General features: G+C 34.7%; 2 protein-coding genes across 2 annotated transcripts in view; one reads left to right on the top strand and one right to left on the bottom strand.

The window, feature by feature from the left end:
- Positions 1-3,880: 3,880 nt before the first annotated feature.
- On the top strand, positions 3,881-10,934 carry si:dkeyp-67f1.2 (uncharacterized protein LOC556106 homolog). The gene is made up of 9 exons (XM_060867264.1): positions 3,881-3,908; positions 3,993-4,082; positions 4,179-4,217; positions 4,489-4,615; positions 5,783-5,841; positions 6,225-6,275; positions 6,382-6,457; positions 6,603-6,729; positions 7,129-10,934. Exons 1-9 carry the CDS (start codon positions 3,881-3,883, stop codon positions 7,213-7,215), a joined length of 684 nt encoding a protein of 227 aa, XP_060723247.1. The 3' UTR covers positions 7,216-10,934.
- Positions 10,935-12,086: 1,152 nt separating this feature from the next.
- The window catches only part of camk1a (calcium/calmodulin-dependent protein kinase Ia), a 19,561-nt gene continuing 11,153 nt past the window's right edge, over positions 12,087-20,494 (bottom strand). The window contains exons 6-12 of the mRNA XM_060867112.1: positions 20,273-20,399; positions 19,982-20,057; positions 18,610-18,722; positions 18,417-18,495; positions 18,195-18,282; positions 16,750-16,921; positions 12,087-15,344 (exon numbers count right to left, since the gene is read on the bottom strand). Coding sequence (XP_060723095.1) covers positions 15,253-15,344; positions 16,750-16,921; positions 18,195-18,282; positions 18,417-18,495; positions 18,610-18,722; positions 19,982-20,057; positions 20,273-20,399 — 747 coding nt within the window. The 3' untranslated portion in view covers positions 12,087-15,252. The remainder of the gene's footprint in view (positions 15,345-16,749; positions 16,922-18,194; positions 18,283-18,416; positions 18,496-18,609; positions 18,723-19,981; positions 20,058-20,272; positions 20,400-20,494) is intronic.

The raw sequence follows: 20,494 nt of genomic DNA, 5'->3' as shown, positions 1-20,494 counted from the left end.
ATTAACTCACATAGTATTTTTAAAATAGTTCTTCTGTTAATCAGGTTCTAGGTGACCTGCATTCATGACATGATATGTTTATTCCTATCCCTATTAAAACTATATTACAGAAGATTTTCCAAACATGTTGATTATTGTTGGATTTCGATTAGATTTTATACTGATTGATTGAAATAAAAAAAGAACCTATGTATGAAAAATGTTTGTGTAAAAGTCTTTCACCTTCACAGTGAAATAAATATGTTAATTCTAACAACACCAAAAGACTATAATTGTCTATATTTGTGTTTTTATTATTTAGTTACACAAATACTTTTTTTAAACAAGGTCTGATGCATAAATATTAGCAATCAACTGTCAAAGATCTATTGATATGATGATGATATCCACTGGTTAAAAAAAAAAAAAAAAAAAAAAACTATGTATATTTAGTGCCTTGCCTTAACTGAGATTAGAGGAAATAATAATAATTGTTCTATAGGCATAAGTGGAAGTAATGGGTAAAGCATGGACACGTGGCTGTTGTTTATGTGCTGTATAATAATATTAATAATATTGTGGGTGTCCATGTCATTTAGTGATTTGGCTGCAATAGACTAATCTAAATAATATATGCACTGGATCCCCATGAAATTTCAAAGCTCATTTCATCATTGACAACAGTGAGGATCACCACTGTCAAGCAGGAACAAGCCATTACAGCTAAATCAAACTGAAGTGTACTGTTCCTTGGCTCCAATGACCACAATTAACAAGCAGGTTACCGAACAATCATATTTTTTTTTTTTTTTATTATCAGCGTTCACTATTTGGAGTCAAAGCAGTTTGTTATTAGAGCATGTTAAGATCATTTGATGAATTCACAGTGCTAGATTACTTTAGAAGATGTTAGTTGTGACATTTTGTAGCTTGTGTTTAAGTGTGTGCCATTTATGTCTTATTAAGATCCACTTATATCCCCCAGTAAACAGTTTGGGTCATAGCTGACCACCCGGATGTTAAAGGTTTGGATCTATGTTTAGGAATAAGATGTAAATACTGTTTTAATAGGTTGACCTTTATAAATATACACTGTCATGTGAATTTGCCCCACACCTACTCTAGGTAATAAGATCTCTTCATGGTTTATTCGTGCTGAATTTAGAATCGGCTAATGATTGGTGTGATGGCTTCTGACGTCACGTCATCAGGAAGTAAACAACAATGGCTGTACGTTGTACGAACAAGTTACATTATTCGTATTTATTCCTAAATATAGCGTGTTTTGTTTTGTTTGGAAAGTCGACCGGCATTTTGACTTCAACCAAACCTGGACGTGGTGAATTGAAGCATTTCCCAAGTGTTTCAGACCCCACAGCTCCACCGCCTGTGGTTAGCGACATAAACTTATGTTCTGTTTTTACAAGTTTATAGAGTTTATTCCATACTAACAATACAGTTAACAAATAGTTCATTTGAAGTTCATTTACACACTTGCAGGTCAGGATACATCCCGGCGTCGTGGCATCTGTCGTAATCGTCGCAATTGCTGCAATAGTGGCTGCAATTTATGTTATTAAACAATATTGCTTCCCGCAAAGGTGAGGTGTTTTTCAACAGTTTCAGTTTCTTTAACTGGCTGTATTTACTCATATACATGTAACATGTAAACATATATAAGATTAAGCTTTCAGCTTTAGTCCTGTGTGTGTGTGTGTGTGTGTGTGTGTGTGTGTGTGTGTGTGTGTGAGTATGTGTGTGTATGTGTGTGAGTATGTGTATGTGTGTGTGTGTGTGAGTGAGTGTGTTTGTGTGTGAGAGCGTGTGTATGTGAGTGTGTGTGAGAGTGTGTGAGTGAGTGAGTGTGTGTGTGTAAGTGAGTGTCACGCACGCATATATAATTCAAGTAATAATCTTAGGTGAAACTTTTAAAATTCCAGTGATGCCACATACAGATACTCTGTGCTGAGACGGATGGAGGAGCAGAGAGAAGAAGAATCTGATGAGGTAAGAATTTTGCCTACTTCACTGTTCAAGAGGAACTACTCTTCATGCTAATACTGTGATTATGTATTTATTCCTCTCAGGATCTTTTGGAGTGAAACCAGGGGTGAAGTGGATTTTTTTTTTTTTTTTTTTTAAGAATTCTTCAGGTTTTCTTCATAAACATTTTGTCCTTTTCAGCCTCGCCTTCTCTCAGTGCTTACTGTTAATGCCAAAATCATTATGGGTTTTTAAAGGTCACATGGTGTTGATAAACTTTGTAGCTGTGAATGGTAAAATGATTTATTAAGAGCTTCCTTTGGGATCCACATTGATCAAAGAAGTGAGGATCATTATTATTGTTGTTATTATTATTATTATTAGTAGTAGTAGTAGTAGTAGTAGTACTATTATTATTATTATTACTATTATTATTATTACTATTACTACTACTATTACTTGTTACAGCAAATTACAGCCCACTACTTTCAAAGTTGCTGTAATTTTTTTAGTTTTAATTGGTTCAGGTTACGTGTGATTACAATTCCCAGAAACTCAAAAACAACTACATTTGAACCTCATTTTTTTGTGTCTGTGGAAAGTTCAGAAATAAAAAGCTACATGGCTTTGATAAATGGTCAATATGTTATTGCATATATTTAAACAATAAATCTTATATTTGAAAAGCTAAATTATGTATACGTATACATATTAACACATATTAATTATGTATTATGTATACTGAGGAGGTCCATAAAATCTATTGAAGTTTTAATATTTAAAGCAGTCTTTGGCTGTATTCCTGCTATACAGTATATCATAGAATCGGCTTTATCACACCTCAATCTGTATTATCACTCATTCTAAGGAAACAGATGGAAGTTTATTTATTGTTAATGTATTAGTTTGTAGTATAGTTACACTTTTGCATTTTTCTCTCTAAACATATTAAGACTTGTGGGCAGTTGTCTTATCACATGGCTTCCACTAGACTTTTGAACATACTTTCTTTAGTTTTTGCATTTTTTTCCAGTTTTTTCTAAATGTGAACACCGGATAAATACATGTGTTTGGTCTACTGGTATTATTACTGATATTATATCTATTATTAATTATTAATTAAGATTATTATTTTAAATCAGTCTTGAGTTCTCTTATATTGTTCAATAACTTGAATATGGTTCATTCTGTTTTATTTTGTGGTGCTGTATTTGTTTTATGATGTTTGAGAATGTGGTTGGATTTCCTTGTAATAAAACATGTTTGATTATTGTGCTTTTGCAATAGATTATATGCCTTTATATGTAACTCTGAAACACTGAAAACATTCATGATCTGAAAATGTTTATTCAGTGTTGGCTGAAAATTCACCACACAGCATTAAAGTTATTTTAAAGCATATTGTTTATTTAGTTTATTCACTGTGCTGCAGTAAAATATGGTGTTTATATAGTGGGAGGTACAGTAGGGCAGCTGGTGTCGTTGCCATCTGATCAGATTCAACGCTGAACTTGAGTCTGAGCTTTGCCTGCTGTCTCTGTTTCTCTGGAAAGCTTCGTCTGCTTTCCTCCCACCACCCAGAACATGTTAGTAGGTGGATAAGCTAAGATAAATTACCCCTAGGTTCAAATGAGGGTGTGAATCAGTATAGGATTTGTATCCACGGTAACCCTGATCAGCATAAAACAATAACTAAAAGTGATTGAGAATGTTTATGTAGTAAAACTAAAAGTCAAATAATTATTTAGCGGGATGGCTGCAAAGATGACAATGGGATGACAAAGACTAGAGAAAAAATAATATTTGAGTTCAGGGTGTGTTAATGTATCGTAGTTCCTGGTCTGATTATCTTTCCTTACCTAAACAGCTCCATTCGGTACAGTATAGTTAAAATAGTACTGAAGGTAAAGTATACACGATGAACACAGGCAGGATGAGACATCAAGGTAATTATCCTGTAACTTCCTTGTTAATCAGTCCTTTGCTACTATAAAACGAGCTTGTAAAATTGACCTTTTGTGTATTTCCAGAGCTTAGCTTCGCTGTTACATTTGTGATCATCTTTATCTTAGTATTGGGGTTCCTGTTTAAGGAGACATCTCAGCAAGGGCGTGCAAAATGTTCGTATGTTTGTGGCATCGTTCTACACCCTTTTTGTTTATTCGTTATTTTACAGCATTCACAAACTTGATTCTCTAAAACGTGTTTTAATTCAGATGGAATAGGAAGTTCTGCATCAGAGTGTGTTTCTCCTGGTGAGCTTTATCTTGAGTTTACCTTTTTTGTTTGTTTTTTAAAATTATGCCCATGATGATGAATATTATTAATAATAGTGCTGCTGCTGCTGCTTCTATTATTACTACTACTATTACTATTACTACTACTACTAATAATAATAATAATAATATGATTCAATAATTATAATATTATTATTACTAGTTTGATATATAAACCTTACATGAGTGCACTGTTAATTAGTGTGTCACATGTCAACTGTAAGTAAATGCTAAGTGACTTTCTGTTTAGCTTTGTTTGATCTAGGTTATCCAGGTTGCTGTCCTTATAAAGTATGTCCTGCAGACCACTTCTCCTTCTTTCTGCGTAGTGGAGCAGCCAATGCGGTTGGGCCAAAGATCTGTTTTAACAACAGGATGTAAGTACAGAAATTTTAAATTAGCTAGTGAATCCAAATGTATATGTACAGTTAAGTGCAAATGTTTTCATAATCTTTAACGAACAAGTGTCTCAGTTTAAGGTAACAAAAATGAAAGGTAAGATGACAGTGATTACAATTTCAGTGTACAATGTATTACTCTAAAATGGAGACTCTTGACAGAAGGAAGCCATGAATATGGCTTGTTGGCCCATATTTTGCCTTTATAACTCTATATGTTTCTGCTGAACATCTTTTGGATACAATTTGGTATAACCAAATACTGCCTTTTATTTAAAATACAGTGTCTCCAGAAAGTATTCCAACTCCCTTCCATTAATATTTCTCCTTTAAAATGTATTGAAACATACTTTTGAAGTGACGCTCTACAGTTACAATATTAAATATATTATTTAGCTTATTATTTCTCAGTTGATATATATTTACCTTGCAGGTTTTTATATGAGCTTTGCACATTTGAATTTTTGCATTTTCTTCTATTCCTCATTGCATATTATCTCCAACTCTGTTAAAATAAACGGAGAGTTAAAATGGATTAATGGCAGGCTGGGCTTTGAATCGACCATTCATCTTTCTCAGAAATGGCTTCCTTCTGGTCATTCTCCCATAGACAACAGACCTGTGAAGAGCTGATCATGATGTTATCGTTGAGGTCTGCACATGTTTTTCTATTTCAGCCAGTGATTTCTGTAACTACTTTAGAGATGTACCTAATTCTTAGACACTTCTCTGACAATTGCCCTTCTTGCCTACTCACTCAGTTTGGACTGATCTTGGTAGTGTCTGGTTTTATTGTGTTGTTTCTGTTTTGTCTAAATGGATTTCACAGTGTCCCTAAGAAAGTTTAAAGCTTTCTTGCTGTTTTTATTACTTTTATTATGACTAGCCTTTTTTCTCCTAACAACTGCTGTTTTGAACTGATGTTCAAACAAGTGCATTTGAAATAAACACGTTTACCCTGCTTAATATATTTAGTGTGAACTCTCACCAAATTAAATACTAGTCTTCATTTAGATTGCTAAAACTTGCTCATTTAGACTGTAAGTACTTATTAATTATGTAGGTTTTAAACTGTTTATTTTTGAAATAATTAAAACTAGAGGTACTATATAACTATATGACTGTAGTTTCCCTTTATTTTATCAGTGTTATGTCAGGAGGACAAAACAATGTTGGATGGGGTATAAACATTGTGATAGTGGATGGTGAGTTTAATTTAAAGTGATGACAAAATACTTTATTTACTAAAGATGACAATTTCATGTAATTTTCTTCAACACCAATATTATTATTATTATTATTATTGTTGTTGTTGTTGTTGTTGTTATTAATATTAATTAATTAATAATAATTAATATTATTAATTATTATTAATAACAACAATAATAATAATAACAATAATATTTTTATCATAGATCATTCATAAATCAGTAAATAAATTACATAAAGCAATAAAACAAAATCTAAAACCACAACCACTATTTATACTACACATTATGTAAAAAGAAGCAAAAGAGTCTAATTTTTCATTAAAAAAAATTAGAAAAAGAGTCTGTGCAGTGTCTCTGACTAACATTTTGTTTTTCAGGCAAAACTGGGAGCATATTGCAGAGTGACTTCTTTGAGCTCTATTCTGAAGGTAGGTTTGTTATATTTAATAAATCTAAACTAATTAATATTCATTTACTATTTCTACACCTTTTAGTTACTCTGCCTTTAGCAGTATTATTTCTGAACTGTTGTAGGATTGTATAACGTTCTAAAGACGATACAAAAAGGAAATATAGTTTTAGTAGCCTCATTTGCAGACCCTTCTGTACAGTGAGTATTAAACTAAGCATGACATCTTTTACACAGTCTGCCACATTTAGATATTTACATAAGAAAATATGTATGAAGTTGATGTGTTCACTAAGATTATCCTTGCAGTTATATTGTCCCATTTAACACATTGTCTATGCTGCAGGTTAACTGATGAAGTCAGAGAGATATTTGCTGGCATGGGTAGCAGTCTGGTCTACTCTGTGAAGTACCGGGACAGCTGGGTGTTTGCAGGCGCAGGTGGACTAAATAAAGAGAGTCCTTTTGAGAAGGTGCAAACCTCCTAAAGTTCAAATAGATAAGGAATTTTCATAACGCGCTAATTTTCTACTGTATTATTACACACATAATGTATCTGAATACACTGTCGACATTTTGAGGCCATGTAACATTTAGCTTGCAGCAGAAATGGGAATGCGATATTAACAAAATTCACATGAGATTACTGTGCATGCTGTTAAAATTGCCTGTGTGCACTACCCAAAGGTGATGCCAGTGTAGGAAGCACATTTGCAACACGCTGGGCAAATTAATTATTGGACTGATTATAATTTACTGATTAAAACATGTTTCTTAAGATTTGTAACAAATCATTTACAGATGGCAAGTAATGTGTGTTTAAAAAGTTTTGTCCCGCCCCAAAAAATCTGAGTGTTCCTTTGAACATGCAGCTCATCGTGAATGATCAGAAGACGAATGCATATGGAGATTGGCCAGAGATGGGGGAGCTTGGTGGCTGCTTTCCCAGAAAGGTTTGATCAGCACTAAATGAGCCTGCTGCACCGGCCACCTGGAGACCATTAAAATACAGAACATTGCAACTGAAGGACGTAAATCATAACATTTTGAACTGTTTCAGAATATTCACATATGGATGCTTAGAGGTATTATCCATATATTGGCCTTAATTTTCAATCTAAATCTATATAAGAAGTAAATCCTAACCAATACACACCCACACATCAGTAACAGGATTCTTGTATTTTTTGTATTACAAAGCAGCTATTTAAATATGATCATATCTTATTATATTGTTTAATTAGATTATCTTCCAAGCCTGTAGAGCTCTGCCCTCGTTTTTGTCCCCACTGGCATGAAGCCATGTTTCAGTAACTGTTTTTGGCCTCTGTTGTCCTTGGGGTGTGTTTTATTTCCTGTGTACAGCAAGTATAAAATGAACCCCTCAATACCCAGACTCATCTTAGAGGTAGCGGTGTGTGTTATAGCCAACATGAAAATAAGGTAGGAATTTTTGCTCACATCTCTGGGTTTGTTCTCCCTGTGCTTCCAGGTTTTCTCCGGTTTGCTCCACTTTCCTCCCCCAGTCTATTGTAGGTTGATTGGCATCTCTGAACTGTCTGTTGTGTGTGTGTGTGTGTGTGCAATGGGCAGGCATGTCGTCTTGTGCCCAGAGTCCCCAGGGATAGATTACAGGCACCCAGCAACTCTGTGTGGGATAAGCGCTTCAGTGGATAGATGGATGGATACGTGGGTGGATGGAATTTTTCTCATTTATATATTAACTAGGTGTAGGAGTATAATTTATACTTGGTTACATCCAAGGACTAATTTAATACTTTATACTTCTGCTCATAATTTTAATATTCACCTTTGAGTACAAACTTTAAGTGAAAACTTTGAGTACAGAAGACTAAACAATGTGTCTATAAGAACCATGCATCAAATAAATAATTTCTGTTCCACATAATTATCATTTCCGCAAAAAAACATTTACAGGATATAAATAACTGTGCTTTACAGATCGTCCTATTGCTACAAACACAGGTTATATCAGGTTGTCTTATTTTACTTCTTGTGAATTTCTGCTGTGGCTTATTTCTCACCTGTAACATACTGTGCCTTAACATATCTTAGTTTAAAGACAGTTTTGCTTCCTGCTCTGCAACAAGAGAATTGTAGGAATGCCAACACTTTTGTTAAAAAAAAAAAAAAAAAAAAAAAAATTGATGGAGAGATTGTATGCCTGTGTAAGTAATGAGGTGGCTGACAGCCAGCTGGTTCCGCAAGTCTGTTAGGCCAGTTTGATTCAACTAGAATGATGCATACACACACCCACACACACTTATTCTCTCACTCACTCCCTCCCTCCCTCTCTACCTCTCCATGTTTTCTTTCAGCACACTTGGATGACATCCTCTTCATCACTTTTTTTTACTTTTATATTTGAAAATGTCATATTTCAGAAACGGCTGAAGAGGCGAATACATAACAACATTACATTAATGTCATTTGCATTAATGTAATGTGAGATACTTATTGTGAGAAAAGCTTCCATTATGAAAAGAAAATGATCTGGAGATAACCACCACTTGGATATAAACATTTACTGCATCACGGATTAAGCCTGTGGCAATTCACAAATTTATGTAAAAAAATTTCTGAAACTTTTCCCAAATCCATTAGAGAAGTTAGAGCGATGCTAGTGTTTCTGTTCTCTGTTCAATATGTTGTCCACGAGCATTCAGGATGTGCTCAACCTGTTATCAGTCCAGGAGCTGCAACTAATTTGTTTTAAATACAAGAATATTCATGAATATTAGAGTGGACAGGAATCGGCTTTGTGCGCTAGTCTCTTTGCTGTCAAAAATAGAAAGTATATTGTGCAGGTTTCAGTTAAATGGTACAATGTAATCACTTAAATTCAGATTTCTGATTTAAGCTCTGATCTGTTGTAAGATAGAGGGGAACATTTGGACCAGAACCACCTGCTGTTGCAGCAGACAGATGAGGGCTATTATGAAGAGCTCATTAAGCTGAAAAACTTGCATAAAGGCCTACAGGAGCCACTTGGAGTTCCCCCTGGGAGCTGCTCATCATTCACATAAGGGTGCCAAACCCAGCCTAAATATGCAAAACACTCCCAAAAAAATACCACTGATCAGTAACCCTGATCAGTAATGGTGCTGATTTTTAATACTCTGTGCTGTAACTTGAAATTTCAAAAGTGGATGCGTCAATTACTTTTCAAGTACAGTTGCTGTACAGTTGCTAAACATACTTGTTGCAACATGTTCATTATGTGGATCTGAATAAAAGATAGGGTTATTTTTCAAAGAGCACTGTTGACACTTAACAATAATAATTTATTTGATTAATTATTTTTCCCCATCATAATTCCTTGAAACAAACCTGTGATAGGATTTTCTTTTGCATCTTAATGCAATTTTTTGTCAGAAATAAGAGACACAAGCATGTCAAATAAAAGCAACTCTTTATGATCTACGGTCAAAGGAAACTCTTGAAACATGTTGGAAAAAGTTTCCTTTAATACTTTATATTAGAACTTTAATATTTCTTCTATCAGTTTAAACTTTCTTCAGACAACCAACAGATCTCACTAAAGTTATTGCTTTATAAACAGCTAGAAAACGTCGGATTATGGGAAGTCTTCTCAATAGAGGGCAGTAGTGAAAGTGTACAGTAGGTATCTCTTTACCCAGCATCAGTACTCGCTAATGCTGTTGTGGCTAAATGGGCAGAGATCTTCACAGACACCTTTTAAAATCTAATAAATATCTTCCCATAAGAGAAAAAAAAAGTTATTTAAATACAAGGTCATCTTAAATGGAGCTGTGACAAATAATGAAGTACATAGTTCATGTTTGTAGCAGATTGCATTAAAACTGATTCTATTTGTTAAAGAAAAACATTGTTGAAGTTTTTGAGCACCTAATGAGGACAGTTATGGGAAATGGTGTGGAATAAGCACAACCGGCCAAGAAAGACATATTCTCCATGTATTACTATAAATTCATTCTTGTCTTCCTTCTTGCTTAATCCCATTCTGGGTGCTTTATTTTTAGCTGCACTCTTTATGTGCTCAGTGTTGGATCCATACATTTTGGTCCAATGTTAGCTTTCTCTTTCATCATGAACGTAAGACATACAGATTTGCCAAAGTTTTCTTAAATTGATTACAGCAATATACTGCAAGTCTAAAGAATTTTCAGATGGCTCTCTTACCTATTATCACACTTGCATTTAATAGGTGAGATTGCTGGTGATACTGCAGAATAATTTAACTAACTGGCTGGCTGGCTGGCAGCATTGCACCTTTAACTTCTCAAAATGTATATATCAGTGTATCACTTTTGTATGTGAAAATGTATGTATGAAAATTTTAGATTAATATTTATTAAATATAAAATGGACATAAAAGATTTGCATTTTTTGAACATATCATTTCCAACTCATTTTCACCCACAAACATTAACAACCAATGAAGATTAACAACTGAGAAATGAGATTTGACTAATATGTTCTTTTATAGGCTTCACTGTTCACTAACAAGCATATTCCTGCTGTTCTTGGATGATGGATGAGCTCTGCCTCTTCTTGGATATTATGTTTAAAACACATGACAAACCTTTCCATTGATGTCAATAAAGTTGCATGAATGTCTCTTTTTTTTGCTAAATGTTTTATGTAAATTATTTTTTTTGGTTAAACTAACACTTAAAGGGAATTTTACATTTCTGTCACAAAACTTGAAAGATAAATGATTATAATTTAGAAATGTTTTTATAAATGGATTATAAATAAATAATTTTATAAAGTACATCAAGCGTTTTGTGCTCCTTTTTGTTCGATCGTTTTTTGTGCAACATTTTATGTAAGAGATCTAAATTTTAACCTTGGCATACATCGGTATGTGTTATCACTCAAATAATTTTTGACAGAAAAAGAATTAAATAGGATTACCAATTATCACTTGCAAAATTATTACAATGGTAATGAAATGCAGATGATAAATGCTGCTCATTTTCTTTGCCCCTCTTTGGCAGTCAGCGTAAACACATTTAGTTTGAGCAGCAGAAATATTAACAAAAATTTAATGTTAGACATTCGGAAACATTTCAAGTTTTCTGTTAAATGTTGAATATTAGACAAGTGATTCGTAACAGGACTGACTTTTGTTAATGATTGAAAGACTGGAAGTCTGCAGCTACTGAATCATAATATTTGCTCATGAGACATAAACTTGATTTTCCCACCAATTTTCTAGGACTAGTCATTGTTCTTCTTTGAGATTGGCAGGTCTGTTAATATATAGGTTTTTACATACAAGGCTTCTGAAAATACTGGAATGGAAAGGCCAGTTCTTTTGTTAAAACATTTTAATATGAGATGCACCTTTTTTTTCTTGATATTTATACTTAGGAGTGTTAAATAACGGTACTTCTTGTTTGAATGCATCACTTGAAATATGGATGCATTCAAACAAAAAGTACTAAGTTATTTAACACTCGAGAGTTAAACAACTCTCTTGCCTCCACTTTCAGAGCTATTCATATTTTAAAAAATCAGTCTAACAGGGCACACCTGGCACAGGCATTGCAAAGCTAAATATCAAAAAAATACAATATAATCTTCTCATATTCATCCATTTTAAACCCGAACATTGTCATTGTATGGCAAGAGAACTGGAGAGCCGGCCTTGCTATTTCAATGTTTTCAAAAGGGATGGTATGTGTTTGTTCAATCATATTCTGCTTAACCTGAAAACAGCAATAATAGGCCTGCTTTGCATAGCACTTTCATGTGAACTTTATTCGCACTGTACATTTAAAGTTTACAGAGTACACAATGCATAGACAAGAGGGTTTATTTCAGAACCTGCTACAAGATCCACAAGGATACAAATCTTTAACTTTTTGTTAATCCATCAATATATCATGATGCATTGCATCCACATATTGTAAGCTCAAATCAGCTTTTACGCAAACAAGATGTTTTACAATCTTCCAAAGCTTAAATTGTAATAAATGGACATTTGCTTTTTTTATTTTAAAATTGCCCAGTGCAACAGAATGTAATCAAAATCTTAAAAAGGGAATACATCAAATCAGTAATAATTAGACTTGTTTGAGTATAACTGATCTGTAGTTTACTACATAATGTCATGAAATTAATACATAACTTCATGACCAATAAAAGTGTGCTGTTTTTTTCTTATTTCTAATACATAATTCTGCCCTGGGTTTCTCCATACATCAAATGGTAAAATTCTGTGCTTACTAATGCTATGTATTATAATTCATTTATGTAGTGTCTTAATGGTTCAATGATTATGGTATTATAGACATTTGCTTTCCCTTATAGACTAGACTTCAAACTGTGGGAGCACTGTTAATATTTAATAATTTTGAGCTTATTTTATGTGGCCAGAGGGAACAATTGAGGCCGTCATATCATTCAGCACTAAAAACATCTGTCAACAGTATACAAACAATAGTCCAAGTACTGAGGGGAACAAAAAAAAAATCAGAAGGCATGAAATAAAAATTGGCCCTCCATTACTGCCAAAATACTTTGTGTTTTCAACATCATACAATAAAGGCTTTAATGTCTTGTTACATTAGCATATAGATAATAATAATAATAATAATAATAATAATAATAATAATAATAATAATAATAATAATAATAATAATAATAATATATTGTTTGTCATCGCTTATGTAAACATTTACGAGGTCATGCAAACGTTAAACATCATCATTTAAGGAGCACAGTAAAGATTATGGTCAGTGACTCAACCCTGAAATCCCTGCACAACATCAAGGCCAGTTAAACCCTTCAATACTTCACCAATGCTCACAACTGCTCTGTAGAGCACTTCAAAATATATAGGAAATTACATTGCAGACACAATGTGCTCTCCACCTTTCATTCTCACAGAAAGACTATGTCAGGGAGCAATAATAGTGTCTTTGTACTATATCTTTGTAAGTAAATATAATATCCAATATGTAAATCTCTTAGTTCACACATGGTGTTGTGTGAGGATGTACTACAGGGATCTCAGTTTGAACTCTTAACAAAAGGACACTCATTCAGTTCTTCTTTGACTTTGGAATAAGGCTGCTTCCACACTAGACTTTTTTTCTATAGAGAGCACTGGTTGAAGCACCTTCTTTGCTGATATGAAAAGAAAAGCTAACTCACATGACATGCACACTGTAAGTACAGGTTCACTCGCCAACAGTATTGTTAATAATGACAATAAAGACTGAAACATGTTCTAACTATCATCAAGAGGAGGCAACTTGCCTGAGCTTTGGCTTGTGAAACAGTACTTGTGTAACTAGACAGCATTCAGATAACTATATTCAAGGACCAGTCTGTGATATCAAATAGCAATGAATGCTGCAAAATCAACAAAGCTTGTTAGCTTGAGGTTACACTGCAATATGTAAATACTGACATTATTTTTTTTTTAGATTAAACATGCACGGCGTGGTCATATGTGCTTGTTGAACATCCATTCCAGATTAAGTCCCTGTTTTTGCTGTTATAATAACCATTCTTTTTACACTGGACTTTGGATTGTGGGTGTGGGGATTTGATCATTCATCCACAAGAGCATTAGTGAGGTCAGGCACTCATGTCAGGTGAGAATACCAGCCAGAATTCCCAATGATGTTATGGTGGTTGAGGTCAGGGCTCTGTACAGGACACTCGAGTTCTTCCACTCCAGCCTTGGCAAACCACATCTTCATGGTCCGTGTTTTTCACACCATCATGCTGAAACAGGTTTGAGCTCCTTAATTTAAACAGAGAAGTTCACAGGCAATATTCTCTTTCGAAATTTGTGGTAACAGTTTGAGGAAGGCACACATATGAGTGTGATGTATTTTTGATGATATAGTGCATCCTTAAGCATTTCATAGTCACTCTTGGGTGTCAACATGGGTACAGTTGCTTCACAGTTCCAGGGCTCCCAGGTTCAATCCCAGGTGCAAACCAAAAAATGCATATCAGTCAACTGGTTACACTAAAATGCCTGTAGGTGTGTACGTGTTAGATGATTCCAGGGTATGTCCACAGCTTGTACCACAAAAGGCTTGGGATCCACCATGCAGTAGGATAAAATGGTTACTGAATATGAGTGATGAATATTCAATCATTCATTTTCTCCATGTTTAATTTTCTAGATAACAGTCCCCCATTAGCTGTCTGCTAATAGTTCAGAATATTAAAATGTGCCTGATGTCACTCTGCACTTTTCTGAAAACTTAGGAAGGGTTTTGTTTGTTTTAGTTTTGGATTTTACTTGTGGAAACACTTTATTGTGACAGGATAAATAAATAATGACATTTTATTTTTTCAAATATAGGGCCATTTGGCCTGGCTTCTGGTGATTTGGGTGAAAAATGCCTAGTGTGAAAGCAGCCTAAGGAAAGCCTAGTCCCAGAAACACATGTGGGAGCTCTAGCTTAAAGCTGTGGATCACCAGCCGGTGTTAAACCAGTCTGACACAGAATACAGGGTCAGAGATGTGAACAGTGCAAAAACTATTCAGCAAGTAAATACACCATGGATTAAGGCAGGGGATTTTAAAGTGAGGCCAAAGTGAATATTATGTTTCATCAGAATTTTAATCTCTGTTTCCAGGACCAAAACAGACTGCAACATTTAAATTCATAAATATTTGATACCCAAGCATCTTAAACTGCTTTCAGAGAATATACTTGGAAAATAATTTTTCCAGGCTCAGTAGAACACAATTATGATTCTTTGGTTGGGATAAAAAACATAAAAAAGACAAAACTTAAGTGAGTGTTATAAAGGAACCACAGTTAAATGAAAGCTTGGGTTGGCATGTTCATTCCTCCCAAAGTCACACTTGCTGTCTTCTTCATTGCACTAGCTCCCTCAGGTGGACACTTTTAATTAAGCTCTGTGTTCAGTACCAGACTGGTGGTGATAGGCATATGTGTGTAATGAGATCTGAGGGCCTTCTCTAGGTTCTGTACGCTAGTTGGTATGTCTCAGACCCTGCTGGTTGGTCTACAGCAGTATGCACAGCTTCTTACACTGTCCTGATCAGCACTGTTGCGTCGACCATCAATATCCAGAGAACCTAGTCAGAGATGACGGTATAAAATCAAAGACAAGACAAAGACAATTTTATTTTATTTTTTTTTTGCACAAACAAACTGAACTTCAGTTGTGATTTCAGATTAAGCAAAATATCGATTTTACTATATTTAATGTGGAAAGTAATGATATCTTGACTTGAACTGATTGTGATTTGTATCATGATTTGTAGATATTAGACATTTCATAGCTGTAAGCTCTAAGTGGAATTGCTGCTAATAAATTTCTACCATCAGGAGGAAACAAGCTGCACAAAGGCAATCCTTGTGCATATCTTTCAGTACAGAGTTTTTGGTTACAGGGACATTTCACACTAAATAAATTGAGTTTCTAAGCTATTGGTTGTTGTAAGAATGTAGAATAAATTCAGAAAGGTTACTGCAGTATGAGTCTTTGTAACTTGAATTTGTTCTTAACTGGAGCTAAATTTAAAAAAAAAGAAGAAAAAAGAAGAAGAAAATTAAAAAAGGTTACAGAAAACTGCTGTCACTGCTGACCAATGAGTCAGAGTATGTTCAAGAGTTGGTGGATGATATTACAAGAGGAGAAAAGCAAGAAAGAAGCCCCCTAAAGGAGAGATACTTTCTGCATAGCACCATCAAATACTCATTATTCAACAGTATTTTTATTCCAGTTGGGTTGCAGGAAATAGTCGCCCCTGCCCTAGTTAATGAATTTAGGGGTGGGGAGAAGGATAGTGGGGTCCAGGGCCGCTTTTCCAGACAATCAGCAGGACAATCTCTGCTTTCTCTATTTCGCAAACAAGAAGTTGATTTTGGTGAAAGGCAATTGTTTATTTTAATGTATTACATTAAATATTATAGTCTTTGCTGCAGAAAAATGTTTGTTGCCCTGTTTCTCGGTAACAGGAGTTTATTTTTTATTGTGATACCCTTTTGGTAACAACGCTACAAGGTGTAACAAAATATCTGATGGGATGTTTCTACAATCTTCATGTATTTCATCTCTGGTCACAAACTTCATTTAGGTGCTATCTCAATAAGAAGATCTACCTTGGAAATAGTGCTACATGTACCATATAACACTATTCTTGTTTATTCATGATTAGATGTATTTACACACTTATTTTCCTGTTGTGTATTTGAGCTGTGAAAAATCTCGATTAAACACAGGAGCATGGGATTAAAACAAAAATTGCTGGAACTTCTCTTTAATCTCTACTAAACAGTTAAACTCCACAACATTGTGTTTTCAGATGTTAAATGATCAACGGAAATTCTCAAGTTCTTATAGTCTTCGGTCCTGAATCGGTTCGGTTTTAATTACACCACTTTCAACAACAAATTACTCAAAGTGATAAGGTATAATTAGGTATAGATGACCAGATCTCTTGCTTAACCTGCTGCATAAATGATGCTATATCTTACCATTCTCATCCTCATCGTTTTCCTCATCTTCTTCTGGGTTGTGCTCTTTAGCAGGCAGAAGCAGATGTCTGTGGCAGGGGCTGGTGGTGGTGATTTGACTACAGCCCTCCAGGCTGGTGCCCAGCTGTAACCTCCTCATGTGCCTCACCACGGCTGTTGCATTGAAGGCTTGCTGGAAACACACCAGCACAAGATGACAGGGATCAGAAATAATCACCTAAATCTGTTAGTAGCCTTTAAATACTAGCACTGAATTGTGTGACTGATTTTTTTAGTCATGATTGTATCACATACTCCACTTATGTACATGTATTGTATTCACATGTGTTAATTTTCAGCCATATTTAATCAAAGCAAGTTATAAGTAAGAAAAAAATTACTTTATACAGCTTTACACATATACAGCTTGTATGCTTGGCTGAGATTTACTCACACTCTTGTGGTCACTACTGTGCCAGTCAGAAATACACAGCTAACAGCATCAGGCATTGTCAACTAAAATTTAAAAAGGTCTAGTTTAAACTTGTCTGAATCATGTTCTGGATATAAAACTACCAGACCGAAAGATGACACCAGTTATCTTTAGTGCTTTAACACTGCCTGGGTTATAGAGTGTACAGGGGTATAGAGTTTTCTAATTCTACTCACATACATTATCCAAACCATCCCACTTGTACTGTTATTATTGACTGCTAATTGTAATAGAAATGTAATAAAAGAAACATAATTCAATTTCTTTAAATATAAATAAATTAGTAATGCTATGCATAGTAAATCTGACCAGGATAAGACAGTTAAAGCTTTAGTTAAAGCTAAAGATGAATGAATGAATAAATGAATGAATGAATGAATGAATGAATGAATGAAAGCAACCTTTACATTACAAGTTAATTAATATTCATTTTCTTTATCCCGCAAGCGTCATGTCCGACAATCTGTATGAAACCAGGCAGCTTCTATGGCTAATTATCCTTGTGCACAGATGAGACATCTGTTTTTAACTTGAAACAGGAGCAATAAATGCGTTCTTCTCTGTCCATTCTATTGAAGTGAGCTTCCTTCAGGGAATTCATTTAGATAAATCCATGTTGATAACCCAAAACTGAGAATCTGCTACAAAAGCTGCAAAGTTTTATGTTTAAACAACACAAGTCACTATTTTCAGAATTTTCATATATTGTCTGGTTCTACTACGGTATTCATTCAAGTACATGGTTCAGTGAAATACATCGTTGGGTCTACATCCAGACCTCAGTCCACCATTTGATGAAGGTAATCTTTTTACAATGGTAATACCAGTTGTAATATATGTATTGTTGTAGTAAAATTATAGACATCACAGATTCCAGTAGATTACTACAGCGACTGTGTCAGCCTATGTTAGTGCAACTTTAACTGGAAAGTCAAGAAAAAAATCTTCTAAAACCATGTAAATATTCATTCACCTTCCATTTACTCTTGGCAAAGTTCTTTTTAATCTGAGCGCTGACAGATTCATGGATGTTTTTGTCAAGAGCCGTGTCTCCCGAGATCCTTCAAAACATAAACAGATAGAAAGAAGGAAGCAGATGAGACTGATTATTATATAGAATGTGTTTAACATGTAGAGACCAAACTCTTAGAAGCACTGTGAAATGTTAGGTGAAAAAAAAAGTTAGATGTCCTACCATGGATGCTGTAAGGCTTGTTCACACGTATATCTTAGATCTGGATCTTTCTCCATTAGATGGAATATGAAATCTTTAGCTGAAAGATGAAGATACAACTTTGACATAGAAAATGTCATACACTGCAGTAGGTAGTAAGCACATTGCTTGAAATCACTATGAATGCTACAAAAGTAAAAAACAGGAGACTCACCTGAGTCTGATATATCGTCCCAGTATGGAGAATCAAACTCATACTCAGCCTTCAGTATTTGCTCAAACAGTTTCGCGTCATTTTCATCATAAAATGGTGGATATCCGCATAACCTGAAAAATGCTTTGTGTGATAAGTAATAGATTTTTGTACAGCCTAGTGTACCCTTGTAGACTTTTGAGGAACATTTTTTGTAAAGTACTTTTTACTGGATTGTATTCATAGTGTACACATGTATGGTTGTGTATAGGTACAGCAATATTTATTTAACTTTAAATTCATTACCAAGACTTACAATGGCTTGGGAAAGAAAATTATTAAGGCCATTTTTTAAAACATTATTGATCTCATTAAAAAATTATTCAATTCACAATTATTGCCCATCTGTCTACAACCAAGAATGACAATGAGAACTTTTTTTTCAAACTTATCACAAATTCAAATCTAAAAATTCTCATTTAGATAAGTATTATGAGTAAATGTGTTTTCGTAAAGACATATGTTACAGCGTTATATCTTCAAGTCTTCTTGGGTAAGTTTCTATATGTTTTGCAAACCTTGATTTGGGCAGAGCCTCTTAAACTGAGTCAGATTAGATGGAGAGCACCTGTAAACTGCCCTTTCCAGGTGCCACCATCTTTCATCGTTAGGTCTCTCCACAGGTCTCTCTGTTCTATGGAGTTCGGGTCTGGGCATTAGCTGTGCTACTGCTGACCATTCAGACAGTTTGTCTGAATGGTCTGGGCATTAGCTGTGCTACTGCTGACCATTCAGACAGTTTGTCTGCACTCCTATTTCTGGCTACATTATACCTTCCATCAATTTAGACCATCTTCCCTGTCTCAACCTCTGATAAGCACTTCATAGGCTGCCACCACTAAGCTTTACTACATGGATGGGAGCAGTTGATGAGCTGTACCTGTTTTTACAGGTCTACCATAAAGACCTGATGGATAAAGTATTTATGAGATGGTTGTCCTTCTTGGTGGATGACTTCTTAGCTATGAGTGGACAGTGGCTCTTGGTAACCTACCTGACTAAGGCTTTTCTACTTTAGACAGATGGCCAACTATACTGAGAAGTCCTGGTGGTTCTAAACTTCACAATGATCCTTGGAAAATATAAATCTTTAGAAATTATTTCGTATTCTTGCCTAAAACATGATTTAATCCTGGAGGTATATGAACTATATATACAATAATATACAAATATGTGTGTGAAAGATAAAGTGGTCTGAATAGTTTAAGAAGCTACTGTATGTAATGTCTACTAGACATTAGAAAGATATAAGCAGTAATGCATATTTAACTTAATGTTATGTAAACATAGAATTAAATATATATGGTTTGGACACATAAAGACATCCACTCACAAAATGTAAGAAATAACCCCTATGGACCAGCAGTCCACTGCTTTGCTGTAGGGTTTCTGAGCCAGAACCTCAGGAGCTGATGAAAGGAAAAAGAAAGAGAGAAAGCAATGAGTGCCAGATGCTTTACTGCTGTCAATATTCGAAGCATAATCATTTTCAATTCTGCAGACTAGCAGCAAAAAGCTGGGGGCATAAAGAGCACTTCTGTAGCACTAACAGTATCACTCAAATCCTCTTGATGACTGAGTATTCTGAATCAAGCTGAGAGAGACAGAGAGCTCTTTATCATACCCACATATCCAGGTGTTCCACAGGCAGTTGACATCACAGTTCCAGAGTCCTCAATTTTTGACAGTCCAAAGTCACTGATCATGATGTTGGAGTCTTCATCCATGCTATAATACAGAAGGTTCTCTGGCTGCACCATGTCGAAGGAAGAAAATAGAACTGTATCAGTGAAATTAGAGGTTGAAGTATTTTTTAATAAATTTTTTAACTGAAAGGGTTTTTTTT

This window comes from Tachysurus vachellii, chromosome 4 (genome assembly GCF_030014155.1).
Source record: "Tachysurus vachellii isolate PV-2020 chromosome 4, HZAU_Pvac_v1, whole genome shotgun sequence".
Classification (NCBI taxonomy): Eukaryota; Metazoa; Chordata; class Actinopteri; order Siluriformes; family Bagridae; genus Tachysurus; species Tachysurus vachellii.
The sequence above is the reverse complement of the archived record's forward strand: the minus strand, read 5'-3'. Positions and strand labels throughout refer to the sequence as shown.